We start from the raw sequence: 14,847 nt of genomic DNA on the forward strand, positions 1-14,847 counted from the left end.
CAGTTGCTAAAAAGGCAAATGCCATTTTGGACTATCAACAAAAGTATAATGTCCAAATCACACAAAGCGATGGTACCACTTTACTCTGCTCTGGTTAGATCTCACCTAGAGTATTGTGTTCAGTTTTGGGCACCACAATTTATGAAGGATATAGACAAGCTGGAATTTGTCCAGAAGAGGGCAACAAAGATGGTGAGAGGTCTGGAGACCAAGTCCCATGAGGAAAGGTTGAAGGAGCTTGGTATGTTTAGCCTGGAGAGGAGACGACTGAGAGGTGATATGATTACCATCTTCAAGTACTTGAAGGGCTGTCATGTAGAGGATGGTGCAGAGGTGTTTTCTGTTGCCCCAGAAGGTTGGACCAGAACCACTGGGTTGAAATTAAACCAGAAGAGTTTTCAGCTAAACATTAGGAAGAACTTCCTGACAGTTGGAGCGGTTCCTCAGTGGAACAGGCTTCCTTGGGAGGTGGTGGGCTCTCCTTTGGAAGTTTTCAAACAGAGGCTAGATGGCCATCTGACAGCAATGCTGATTGTGTGAACTTAGGCAGATTATGAGAGGGAGGGCAGGAAGGGTTGTGTAATGATTTCTTGTTTTATATGTTTGTGTGTCTCTTTAAAAGTTTGGTTACATGGCTGTGATAGACTAGAGTGGTTGAAGAGACAAGTGTGGTGTGATTGGTGATTGACAGAGGGGGGAGGGGTTTTGGAAGTGATTCTGAGTGGATGAATATGTATGTCTATCAGGAGTGACAGTTACAGGTTTGACAGTTGATGAAGACAGTTGATAAGTTAGTTCATTCTGAGGTCTGTGAGAGAAGCAGTATTGTGTGTGATATAAGAGTTAAGTTCTGTGTATGAAGGAAAGTGACAAGCAGTTCTGTGTTGTGGCAGATAAAAAAGGAACAGCTGCGGTTGTTCACCAAAAAGGGAGAGAGAAAGCAGAAAAGTTGACTGTATAGGAAACAGTAGAGTAAAGTTTAAGAGAACAAAAGTTATATGAAAGTCTGAGTGACAGACTGGAGAGAAACAAGAAACGTATATGACCTTGAGTTAGTGTTACAAAGTTACCTAAAAAATCCCTGTCAGGAAGGGAGCAGATCTTGTGTGAGACACCAAGCAATTGTTCAAAATATTCACATTACTGGTTACATTGTTATACCCTTTTATTTATGAATTATTTCAATAAATCTTCTTTTATTTAAGTATACCAGCTCTGAAAGAAATACTTCCTCAGGACCACATAGTCCCTCATGAGCCTTAAACGCGACCTACCTACCCAGTAATAGCAAGAGTAAAAGCATAAAGGTTTGGAAATCCTTTAAAATTTCCTGGTGGCAGCCAGATATACCCAGTAGAACAAAACATAAAGAACACTTTTAAAGGGAAACCAGTCCTCCCCATATAAGGGGTCGTCACAGGTTGCCTCAGTGCTTAGTTCTTGTGGCCCTTTCTTACACGGCTAGGGAAATGCTGATTGCCACTTTGGCAATTTTCCTCCAGGCCAATTTGGCTGGGGATCCTGGAGGTTTTTTGTCATCTTCTGGGCGTGGAACAGTGGTCACTGCGAGTTTGGGGGGGGTGGTATTTGTGAATTTCCTGCCTTGTGCAGGAGGTTGGGCTAGATGACCCTGGAGGTCCCTTCCAACTGTATGATTCTATGAAAAGGATTATCACTTCATGCAGAGTGGTTGGGGGCCACTCCCAGCTGCTGAGATAAAGAATGAGATCCTACTTGGCAACTGTTCGAACGGGAGTGGTCTTTTTACTGAAAGGTGTTCTAAACAGGCCTTTCTTTGTAACATTTTCCCCACCCCTAATTTGCTGCTGTTTGCAACTTTGAGTATAAATGCATCTGTCTAATGGATTAATGCTTCATTTATCCGACCGTTAAAAGCTTATGCCTGAAAAAAAAATTGTTAGTGTTTAAGATGCTACTGGACTCTAGTTCTATTTTGCTGTTACCAGACTATCACAGCTTCTTGTTTAGAAATATCCTCATGGAAAGGCTATCTACTTATGTCCTCATTTTGTCAATTTAAAAAATGGGGGTGTTATGAACTTTGGGACATAGTGCATGTAGGATCAATCTGTAAATACTGTCCTAAATTGTTGTGAGTTGTATATGTAGTTCTTGACTGGGTCTCTGAAAAGGAAGGAGATTGGCTGGGTTGGGAATGGGGAAAGTTTGCGTGAGATGTGGAGTGTCAAACTCTGTCTCTAGTTTACCTTGATTTGTAAGGGGAGGGAAATTCCTGAGGGGGGGTGAATGGCTGAGTGTATGTGAACTGCTCTATTGTAGACGATGTAACTCTTCCCAAGCTACCTCCCTAGTCTAGGGGACGACCTTGAAGCTAAGACTGTGCCAGCTTGCTCTTATAGATAAAGAAACTGTATAATCTTCTTTGTGGTCTCTGTGCATCACACCACTGGGATATAGTGCCGACCCCAATCGGTAGAATAGAAAGCAAAGGGACTTTTTGTGCCCGCTCCCCCATCACGTGCAGGGCTCCAGTGCGCATGACTATGGGAGGGGCACAACAATCCCACCAGCTTTCTTCTGACCGCTGTGCTGTTAGGAACCTTTCCGCCTCGGTCAGTAGTTTTTTTTTTTGTCTTTTCTCTCTCTTCTCGGCCTCTCGGGCCAACTTTCTTCTCTCCAAGTATATGGAAAGATATTGTGGACTAATTAAAGTTTGACTGAGTACTCTGCCCTGGCAGACTCCCTACGTCCCCGTCCCCCCAACGGACACTCCCTTTGTCTCCTGTGCCTCAGGGAAGCCCATCGAGTGGATTCCTGCACGTACTGTTCTAAATTCTCGTGCCAAACAAGAAAGAACAGAGCCGCTAGACTACACACCGCACTACTAGAACAGGCCCTTTCACCGATGGCATCGTCTCAAGATACGTCTGGTCATTATTCGATGTCAACTGTGGTGTCTACTTCGACAACCGCGATGTCTCCGACACCGACCACCATTGAGATCGATCGGTCGGCACTGAAACGTTAGTCAGCGACACCCCAGTTCGACGCCCATACTCCCACTAAAAAGCACCGGGAGGGCAAGGACTCCAGGGCCGTCAAGCATAAAAAGCATAAGAAGAGCTCCCCTGGCAGGGTTCCATCGACCACATGTCGACAATCAGAACTGGTTTCTGCTCTGGGAGCTCCCCTGCTTGACTCATCAGGCCGTGGCCAGCTACAGGGTGCATCATCCTCACCTATGCTGTGCCTCCATCCAGCTCACAGATTCTGAGCAGGCTATGGACTTGACTCAGGTCTCCAGATCTTCCAGTGTCAAGAGCCGTCGATCGACACATGGGGCGATCGCTTCTGTACATCATTCTCCACGACACTTTCCAAGCGATGATCGGGACCAACCATCGGGACCGTTCCCTCCACCACCGATCCCTTGGGATAAACGTCAATGGCAGTACCTCTACGGAGCCTACTCCCTGGCAGTCAACCTACCCTGGCTCCTGCCGCATATGCCCATGGATTGGGACCGACAGTCCGCGTTGTCTCGACTGTCTCGATACTGAGAACCCCCGAGGGCCCTGGAATTACCACAACCGTTGATACCAATGGATACGTGGCACCAGCAGAAGTCTGTGACCGCTCGAACACCTACGCAACTGATACTGATGCAACCGACACCAGAAATCCCAGTGCTGTTTTTGGACCCCTCAGAGCATTCGGGCTCTTCTGATTCTTCTGGTCGCTCAGAGGATGAAGGTCCAGTACAACCTCTGGGCCCCTCTACACCGCAGAATGGGGCTGAGGATCTTCCGATCTCCCCCTCCGAGGACCTCAGATCCTATGGGGAATTTATAAAGCGTATGGCTAATACTTTGGCTTTGTCGACGGTGCAACCCCTACCTACCGTTACCGAATCCGTTTTCAATATCATCCAGATGGACACGTCTACGGCAGTGGCCCTGCCCATGACATCGGTTTTGCTGCAAGCCACCAAAGCCCCATGGACCCACCCGGCCTCCACCCCTATTTCCAGTTGCAGAATAGACCACATGTACCGTGTTTCCCCGAAAATAAGACACTGTCTTATATTTATTTTTTCTCAAGAAGACACACTAAGGCTTATACCACACATGCATAGAAATCCTGCTAGGGCTTATTTTGGGGGTAGGTCTTATTTTCGGGGAAACAGGGTACAAGGTCCAAAAAGCAGGAGCTGAGTTTTTATTTACTCATCCCAAACCAAATTTTGTAGTAGTCAACTCGTCTTCTAAGGGCAGACGTACCCATTCCTCCCGTCCTGATAAGGAAGGAAAGAAGCTTGATTCCCTCGGAAGAAAATTTTACTCTGCTGGAGCATTAGGTATTAAAACCTCCAACTACACTGCCTGTATGGGCAGGTATTAATATGCCCTTTGGGAACAGTTAACCGAGCTTATAGCAGCTCTCCCTGAGGACCTCAACTGTCAAGCCGGACGCATACAGAAAGAAGGCATGCTTCTGGCCAAACATCAGCTTAATTCAGCCAAACATGATATCTGTGTAGCAGCTAAAACACTTGCATCTGCCGTCGCTCTCCGACGACACGTGTGGCTGTGCTCTACATCACTGCAAGAAGATACTAAGGCCTTTGTGGAAGACCTCCCCTTTGAGGGTGAAGGCTTGTTCAGTTCCATGACAGACTCTGTCTTACAGGATCTGGATAAGAGTAAGTAAGTTTATTAAGAACAGTCATAAGACCAGCAAAATAGACCAAAATAGTACAGCACAGAATCTACAACATAGGATCCTTACAGCCTTAATTACTAAAATACCAAACCGGTCAATTCCATCATTAATGGCTCATACATTCTGCGCTTTTTGATTACCAAGTAACAATATTTAGCATTGCGTGTGACAGAATCATAAGTATTGGCCAATAAAAACTTCATCAAACAATCCTCGTCATATGTAAGATAATGAGCCAGGGGGTGTCAGCAACTGCTGTCTCTCTTCATCATACAAAGGACAATGTAGTATTATATGGTAGGCAGACTCCACCTGTTCTAACAAACAGGAGCAAATTCTCTGATGCATGGGGGTCCGGGTATATCTACCATAAAGTACTGCTGAGGGTAAAACATCGAGCCGTGCTCTAGTAAATGCCCATCTATAGTTAGGGTTTTTTATGAGCCCAAGGTAAGATGCAGCATTTAAACCTGGTCCCATCTTTAATCTCTTATAATAGGAAGGCAGGGCTGCATAGTCGTTTTGTGCATTTGGTGTATTAGGTTCTTTGCATACTGCAGGCCTCCTTCTAACAAATGTTCAGGATCTAATCCAATTAGTTTCAATTTATCTACTACTCTAAGAGCCCATTGGGGATATGGTATTGGTGACAAAAGATCAGGAATAAGTCCCACCGGATAAGAGTATTAAGACATCAAGGAACCTTGGAGTCTCTCAGGTGTCTCGACAGACCAGGCCTAAAGCCTGGAATAAAACGTTGTACCATAGATCCTCACAAAAATCGTCCCCCGAGGGGACTTCTGGTGATGGTGGCGCGCTAGAGCAGACTCACCTCCCGGGGGTGAAGCTGCACTCCAGCCGAAGGAGGGGGTGCGCAGGTTCGTCATCCCCCCCAGAGACCCGGTTGAAGGGACTCTGGCCATGGAACTTTTGAGAGGTTGCCTCTTCGATGGCGGAATGCCGGGGAATTGAGGCGCCTCTCCGTTCCGACGGTTCTCTGTGCTGAGAGACCGAGTAGATCTAAACAACGCTAACTGGGGCAAGCGCAGGAGATTGAGCGTTTAAAACCGAAAGTAAACGAGGTCTGAGAACTGCTTATGAACGTGAGTCGTTTAAGCGTTGATTAAAGAGAAAAGAAAGCTCCCCACCCTAACTACGCAATAGAGAATTAGGCGAGGGGGGGAGCGGAAGAATAAGCGGTTAAAACTGTTAAGAAGTACCTACCAAGGAGTGTTTGAGCGTTTAAACGCATATTCAGAGACTTTCAAAAAGTTTGCGAAAGTAAACAATCTGAGAAACATGGTGGGGAAGAGGCCGGAAAAGGAGAAACTTTTGAAAGCAAAAGGAATTGAGAGCCCAAAACCGGAAGGAACCAACGAGCTGGCAAAGACTTTGGCAAAATAGATCTGGGAAATTACAGGCCAGTCAGTTTGATGTCGATACTGGGTAAGTTGGTGGAAACAGTTATTAAGGAGAGAATTAGCAGGCACATTGCCGAACAAAAACTATTGAGGCAGACTCAGCATGGGTTCTGTAAGGGAAGATCTTGCCTCAGTAACCTGTTAGTGTTCTTTGAGGGAGTGAACAAAAATGAAGACAAGGGGGACCCAATAGATCTTGTTTACCTTGACTTCCAGAAAGATTTTGATAAAGTTCCTCATCAAAGGCTCCTAAATAAGCTCAATAGGCATGGGATAAAGGAAAAGTCCTCTTGTGGATCGAAAACTGGCTAATTAATAGGAAATAGAGTGAGTATAAATGGGCAGTTTTCACAGTGGAGGGTGGTAAGCAGTGGGGTACCACAGGGATCAGTACTCAGTCCAATGCTTTTTAACTTGTTCATTGATGATTTGGAGTTGGGAGTAAGCAGTGAAGTGGCTAAATTTGCGGATGACATGAAATCATTTAAGGTGGTGAAAAGCAGGGAGGATTGTGAGGCACTCCAAAGGGATCTGTTGAGGATGGGCAAGTGGGCATCAATGTGGCAAATGGGGTTCATGTAGCCAAGTGCAAAGTGATGCACATTGGAGCCAAAAATCCTAACTATAAATACATGTTGGTGGGGTCCAAACCGGCAAAGACTGACCAAGAGAGAGATCGTGGAGTCGTAGTAGATAACTCACTGAAAATGTTGAGACAGTGTGCGACTGCAATAAAAAAGGCCAACACTATGCTGGGGGTTATTAGGAAAGGAACTGAAAACAAATCAGCCAGTATCATAATTGTTGTTGTTCAGTCGCACAGTCGAGCCCGACTCTTCGCGACCCCTGTATAAATCAATGGTGCAACCTCATTTGGAGTACTGTGTGCAATTCTGGTCACCACACCTCAGAAAGGCTATTATAGCATTGGAAAAAGTGCAGAAAAGGGCCACTAGAATGATAAAGGGTTGGAACACTTTCCCTATGAAGAAAGATTAAAGCATTTGGGACTCTTTAACTTGGAGAAACGACGACTGAGGGGTGACATGATCGAGGTTTACAAGAATTATGCACGGGATAGAGCAGGTAAAGAAAGAAGTACTTTTCTCCCTTTCTCACAATACAAGAACTTGTGGGCACTCAATGAAATTGCTGAGCAGTCGGGTTAGAACGGATAAAAGGAAGTCCTTCTTCACCCAAAGAGTGATTAACACTTGGAATTCACTGCCACAGGAGGTGGTGGTGGCTACAAGCATGGACGGCTTCAAGAGGGAATTGGATAAACCTATGGAGCAGAGGTCCATCAGTGGCTATTAGCCACAAGGTATGGATAGGGACTCTTGGTCTGGGACAAGGGATGCTCTGTATTCTTGGTGCTTGGGGGAGGCAGTGGGAGGGCCCCACTGGTGGACCTCTTGATGGCATGTGGGATTTTTTAGTCACTGTGTGACAAGAGTGTTAGACTCGATGTGGCATTGGCTTGATCCAACATTGGCTTCTCTTAAATTCTTATAACTGCACTATTAGACAAGCTGAGTTTGGTATGGTTCTGAAATAAGAGAAGCAGAAATAGCAGATCAGTAAGAGGAGGCCTCAGATTCCAGACAGTTCAAGGCAAAAGTGGTAGAGCTGAGTGCCATCAGGTGGTAGTGAGAGCTGTCGGCGTTGGTGAGGTCCCTCCAGTGTGTGAAGAAGGAATCGCAGAGGGTCAAAGGCAGACTGATTCCAGAGATCCCAGTGAAGAGAGAGAAAACAAAGGGACCATAAAATAAAACAATATCACTCTCTTCTCCAGATAGGCTGAGAGAGTTACTGGCCTAACGTCACCCAGCAAGCTTCTGTGGCGGAATGAGGATTTGAACTGGGGTCTCCCAGGCCCTTGTCTGACACTCTGACCGCTCTGCCACACTGACGGGGGGGGGGGGGGGGGGGTGGGGGAAAAAATAATTCCATTTTTTTAAATTAATTTTATAAAAAGATGTCAAGTATACATAAATAGACCCATTATATCTCAAGATTGCTGTATAAACATTAATACAAACTGTAAGTGCAGATACATATATATCACAATGCCGCCTATTAACTTGTCAGCAGGATCTTCCTGTGACCATATCCGTGTCACTTACTTGTGATTTTCCAGTTATTCTAAGATTGCTATAATAGTAACATATAATAAATCCAGATATATCTTAGAAGAACCTCAACAGTATTTTATGAGAGTGCTCGGACCATAAAAAATTCTCATAGATGTAGCCATTCTGCATAGCCAGTATGTGCTGGTAATACATCGTTTTCTGTGAAATATGTTATGAGAGGCCACCATTTTCGAATGAATCTGGAATGGGACCCCGCATGCCCTTTTGTGTGGGACTCGTATTTATCTGCTACTTCGCCCATCACAAAGTGGTCCCAACATTTATTTCTCCATTGAGCAATAGAAGGAGGATCAGGATTTTCCCATGAGGCAGCAATAGAAAGCCGTGCCGTGGCTATTAATGTGGCGGCTAGTTCGGTATTTTTTACTTCGTTTTCATCAATGCTATGTCTTGAATTAAGAAGCAAGACAGCCGGATCAAGTGGGATGTCTTCTGGAACAGAGAAGCTGATTGAGCGAGGGCTGGACTGAGCCCTGAAACCTCCACCTTGATAGAGCATTCTTACAAGTGTATGAAATACTTCACCATTGCCCAGGGTGCTATGGCACCTGGGCATTCCATAGGGACGTACTGGGGAACGAGCTGCCCCTAAGAAGACTGCAGACCTGAATGTTGACCCTTTCCTTTTTGGTATGTTTGTTATGGTATGGGATTGGTGAAGGTGTGCATTCTGTATCCCACTGAAACTAGTAGGCAGTTAAGTAGAACTGTAAGATTTAAAGAAATGCCTTTTGATATCTGAAAATATTGGAAATGTAGATGAATACTGAAAGAAAGTAAATACTTTGGGGGCAGGCTGTGTGCTTTTTTGCGTGGGGATAATGGGGGGCACTTTGGTGTGATTATTGGGAGACCTACAAAGATTCAGCAGATGGATCATATTAACAGAAAAGCGAACACTTGCATATTTACATTTTTGGAAGAGTTGTTTGTGCATTATGGAACTCTTAAGTTCTGTAAGACAAATGATGAGACTTTTATTCTAAAACGTTGATTGCTTTCTTTGTAGATACTGCAGGAGGAGAGGCTGGGTAAGATCCACACTAATTATGTCAGTTCCACAAACTACAACATCCAAAGGAAAAGTGATGCTTAAAGAGTATGGTGGACATAGAATTGAGACGGAGCATATTTTCAAATGGATAACATCCCACACAGCTTCTCGGATCAAAACCATCTTCAAATCAGAACACTTGAAAGAGGAATGGAAGAAAAGCGACCAGTATCGAGTAAAAATATACCTGTTTGCGAAGTTAGACCAGCCTCCTGCCTTCTTCTCAGCACTAAGTGTAAAGTTTACTGGGAGAGTTGAGTTTATTTTTGTAAATGTAGAAAATTGGGACAACAAGAGTCAGATGGCAGAGATGGGTATCTATAAGATGCCATCTTACATCCTTAGAACTCCAGAAGGCATTTACCATTATGGGAATAATACTGGTGAATTCATTTCTCTGCATGCCATGGACTCCTTTTTGCGTTCTTTACAACCGGAAGTTAATGATTTATTTGTCTTAAGTCTGGTCTTAGTTAACCTAATGGCTTGGATGGACCTATTTATCACCCAAGGTGCCACCATAAAGCGCTTTGTTGTTCTCATAAGCACTTTGGGGACCTATAATTCACTCTTAATTATTTCTTGGCTACCAGTCCTAGGTTTTTTGCAGTTACCTTATTTAGACGGTGTCTACGAGTGTAGTTTAAAACTGTTTAGGTATTCTAACACGACTGCATTGGCGTCCTGGGTGAGAGCTGACTGGATATTCTACTCGTCACACCCCGCCTTGTTCCTCAGCACTTACCTGGGCCATGGCTTATTAATAGATTACTTTGAGAAAAAAAGACGGCACCATAACAGTGATGAAGTAAATTCCAATAACCTAGAGTGGCTTTCGAGCCTTTGGGACTGGTACACTAGCTACCTGTTCCACCCCATTGCGTCTTTCCAGGACTTTCCCTTTGAATCAGATTGGGATGAAGACCCAGATCTGTTCCTTGAGCACTTGGCTTTCCCTGCTTTGTGGCTTCACCCACTAATACCAACTGATTACATTAAAAACTTGCCCGTGTGGCGATTTAAATGCCTTGGTGACCATTCTGAAGAGGAAATGGTGGAAATCTCTCAAAGTGAAAGTGATTCAGACGGTGAATGCAAAGATGTACCAAGTGGTAGCACAAAGGTATCTGAGGATGAGCAGAGTACCCTTCAAAACCCTTCTTGTGAAGGAGTACTTCTGCACAGTGCCAAGATCTGTTCACGTGCCAAAGCCAGGTCATGCAGGGCTTTGGAAGATACAGAGCCTGATTGGTCAGGTTGGCCTGCTGCTACTTTGCATTGTACAGAATGTGTTGTATGTCTAGAGAATTTTGAAAATAGATGTCTGCTGATGGGCTTACCATGTGGCCATGTGTTTCATGAGAACTGCATTGTTACGTGGCTGGTTGGCGGGCAGCATTGCTGTCCAGTTTGTAGGTGGGCCTCTTATAAGAAAAAGAAGCCATACATAAATCCTCGTGCTTTGTCAAATCTCAACCCATCTTAGCGGTGTGACCTTCCCACACATTTCCTGCTTGCCTTTTACATATTAGTCAAACAGACCTCGTGGTTTGAAGTTTTAGTTTTAATGTTAGTATGGTGAATGAAAATAAACGACACTAACCTTGATGACTGACTCACTTGGTTGCCTTGTATGTTGAAACAATAAATACTTATTGTACAGGTAAACACTTTCCTTCTCAACATTCTGAAGTTCAAAAGTTAGCATTATTTGGGGTTGTTTTGCTTTTGCTTTTTTCCCCCCTCAAATATATTCTAACAAATGCTCAACAGGAGATAAACTAATAATTCTAATGTAAGATGATTATTTTAAATGTTTATCCTTTTGGTCTCTTCAGCCCACTTTCTGTTGAATAATGTATGGTCTGTGAGAATACATTTAAAAACAAATCTATGAAAATAAATTATTTTAAAAGAAGACTACCAATTTTTCACATTAATCATTCCAGTAAAAGTTTTGTGCTTTCAAAGTGTGGTTTATTCAGAAGATATGGCTGTGTGATTTGTATCCTACTCTGTCTTCAGGGAACTTTGAATAGCTTGTGGGTTCTTGGATCCAAGCCCATCTGCCTTGCCGACATTGCTCTATAAAGTGTCATGTACATTGTTTATTGTCATTTATTAGCATCATATGCTAAATTTCAGGATTTGTTTCTATCCTGCCTACTTCGGTGTCTCAGAGAAGCAATACACCTGATTCTCAGTATGGGTCCACCTGTGGGTACTTAAATCCAGAGACACCAGGCCACCACAGCAGTGTAGCTAGCCACCAGACCTTGGCTTCTCTCAGTAAACGGTAGGGGGAGGGCCCTTTCAAGGGCTGTTTTGGCCTCCCAGTTTTGGCCTCTGCTCCCTTCCCCGTTGTCGTGGTGGGAAGACGAAGTGGAGCAAACACCAGGTGACCTGCAATTTGCACAACTCACCCAGAAGCGCTAGTGGCTACGGCTTGATGCCACACAACTCGCCTGGGCTCAGCAGTAGCCACCACCCAACTCACCTGAGCAATTTGCTGCCACATATCCTTAGCAACTTGGCTGGACTTTTTCTAGGGGAGAGTGCGACCCCACTCTGCTTTGGAAGCTTGCTGACTAAACTTGGGCCAATCACTCAGCCAAATCTACCTCACAGGACTGTTGTGAGGACTACAGAGAGGAGAATGATGTAAACTGTTTTGAGTCCCCACTGGGGAGAAAGGTGGGGGTAGAAATGAAGTCAATAAAGTTGAAGGCAAGAGGGCAGGTAAAGGTGAGAGGAGTGGGGAGAAGGAAGCTGCTAAAGGTGAGCAAAAGAGGAAATAGTGTGGGAAAGGGAATATGGGAGGAATTACGTGACCCCTCCCAGGCCTTGTGGGTTCCCTGCTTGTTATATCAGTCTGACACTACAGTTTTAACAAGGACTCTAGCAACTACATCAGCACAACAGGCAGAGACTAACCTGCAGGAGATTGCAGGGTCAGCCAAGTGTGTCTCCTCTGGAGAGGGAAGGAGAGTGATCCAGACACAAACCAGGCCTTGGATCTAACAATTTTTAGTCCTATAAGAAAGCATCTGTAGCAGGACCACCTCTAAAAGTCTTACAGCCCTATGCTGAAAGATTGGCACTGGCTCCTCATTTGTTTCTGGACACAATTCAAAGGGCTGGCTCTTATCCTTTCGTGCCCCAAAAGGGCTTCAGGTCAGGGCACCTGAATAACCATTTCCTTCTGTACTGTCCAGCCTCCCAAGCCCTGTTTTCTGTGCCCCTGCCTTCAGAGCTGAAATGGGTGGCAACTAGTGACAGTGCATTTGCCCCTTCCTCTTTATGGGGTCATGCCAAAAACCTAACTTCTAACTAAGGGACTTCATCCTTGTAGAAGAAGAAAAAGAGTTGGTTTTTATACCCCATTTTACCATAAGAAGTCTCAAAGTGGTGTACAATCGCCTTTCCCTTCCTCTTCCCCACTACAGCCACCTTGTGAGGTAGGTGGGGCTGAGAGAGTTCTGAGAATGGTGACTTGCCCAAGGTCACCCAGCAGACTTCGTGGAGAATCAAACCCAGTTCTCCAGATTAAAGTCTACCACTTGTAACCCCTACAGCACACTGGCTCTCTTGTAGCTGTTATATGTTTGACTTCTGGCATGAGGTCTGTTTTATGGTATCACTGTACTGTTTTCATGTCCCTGACTTGTTTTGTCTTATATATTGATGGTGATGGTGCAAATTGCCTCAAACAAGAGCCTGGAGGTGCTGCATTGCAATTGTCTAAATAAGTATAATTGCTTGTCTGCCAACACAGACACATCCCTCTTAAAGCCATTAAAGTCAATGAGATTAGAAGGGTATAATTTCTGTTCAAGACAGCAGTGGAGTGCACAGGAGCGGAGCTCCGGCAGTAAAGAGCCCAGGGGGCGGGCACATGCAACAAGCCCCACCCCCTGCTCCCAGCAGCACTCAGTTGGAGCAAGAAGCAGCCAGGTGAGTTCCAGAGGGGCCCCCATCCAAAACAGTCCCGTGGCACCTTTAAGGCCAAGTTTTGTTCAGGTACAAGCTCTCCCTCCTCTGCCAGGACAGATCTGCACGTTCCCCCTCCCCCCCACACACACTAGCCAGCCATCCAAAACAGTCCAGTGGAGCCTGAGCGGTGGGTGCTGCCTTCTGATACACTTCAGGTGAGGTCAGGGGGTGTGGCCTATGCAAATGAGTCGTGCTAATGAGCTCCTGCACCTCTTTTTCTAAGACATGACCCCTGCCTGAGCCTGGTATTGCCACAGAGCAGTGGCACCCGTGGTTTCTGTGGTGCAGGGCTGTGGCCATGGACATGATACGGGATTTCATGGTGTGTTTGGGGTGTCCCAGCCAATGTTCCCTCTCAGCTGTGGAGTCTCGTGAGCAAGAATTCCACTTTGTGGGCTACGGGCATTAATGTTGTGAGCAGGAGATTTGGCTGCTGCTGCATAAATTAGTTTGCTCTGGAGCCCTCCTTCCTGAGCTGAGACAAAAAGGTGTGAGCCGGAGGCTGAAAAACTGTGAGCTGGCTCACACCGACTCAGCTTAGAGGGAACCCTGGGACTCCCAGCACGAGGAAGGAGCCCAGGCGTCCATGAGGGCCCTTGCCTCAGAATCGTGTTTTGGCGGCATGGGGCCTGTCACCACGAGGCCGCCGCGTGGACCCGTGGTTTCTGTGGCGCAAGAGGGGTGGCCGTGGTGGGCGTGCGTGTCCTGTGATTTGAGGGTGTGTTTGGGGCGACCCAACGGAAGCATCCCTGAGGACCCCCGTGCTTCGGGACCACCGCTTCCTGCAGTTCCGTCGTGGCGCCACGGGCTCGTGGAGGGGGGGGGGCGCTGCCTATATAGTCTAAGAGGCAGGGTCTGCACAGCAGGGCGGTGGTTGCATTTCGTTTCAGTGTAAAAAAACCCCATATGAATCCATGAGGATCCGTGTTTTGTTTTGTTTTTTTTACAACATATTTTATTAGGTTTTGCCTTCGTAACAGTATAACATACATAAACACATTGGTGTATTAAGTACATAAAGATTGTAAAATGGTATTGTTTTGGAAGTATGCAATAAAGGGTGAGTAGATATCTACATAGATTTATGCAATGATATATACAGGATACAATTGTTGACTTTCAGCTTATAACAGTTATAACTTCAGTGGATAGTTGGTGTTACAGTAAACACATACAAAACATATTTAGAAGCAATATTTGTTTACACGTTACCAGAGATGAAAAGTATCAATTTCTTTTGGGATATCATCGAATTGATGTAAATATTCCTAGATAGGGAACCAGACAGCAATAAAAGAAGATTGGACCGGAATCTTGTCAAGCCGCGTAAGGTTAGAGGATCCGTGTTGATCCGCCTTGTACCTTCCCCCCCCCCCCCCCTATCTTCTCTCTCAGGAGGGGGGAGGGAGTCTTGGGCGGGGGGGGGCGAGCAGAGGCGGCGTCTCTCCTCCTCCTCCTCCTCACTCTTTCTCCCCCCCCCCTTCCGCGGGGGGGCCTCTCCCATAGAAAAGCAGCGGCT

At 45.6% G+C, this 14,847-nt stretch overlaps 1 protein-coding gene across 1 annotated transcript in view; it reads left to right on the forward strand.

Moving 5' to 3' along the window:
• RNF103 (ring finger protein 103) overlaps positions 1-14,847 on the forward strand; it is a 60,052-nt gene that overhangs the window by 21,221 nt on the left and 23,984 nt on the right. Inside the window, exon 4 of the mRNA XM_015406945.1 lies at positions 9,291-10,820. Coding sequence (XP_015262431.1) covers positions 9,291-10,820 — 1,530 coding nt within the window. The remainder of the gene's footprint in view (positions 1-9,290; positions 10,821-14,847) is intronic.

This window comes from Gekko japonicus, unplaced genomic scaffold (assembly GCF_001447785.1).
Source record: "Gekko japonicus isolate JY-2015 unplaced genomic scaffold, Gekko_japonicus_V1.1 scaffold1469, whole genome shotgun sequence".
Taxonomy (NCBI): Eukaryota; Metazoa; Chordata; class Lepidosauria; order Squamata; family Gekkonidae; genus Gekko; species Gekko japonicus.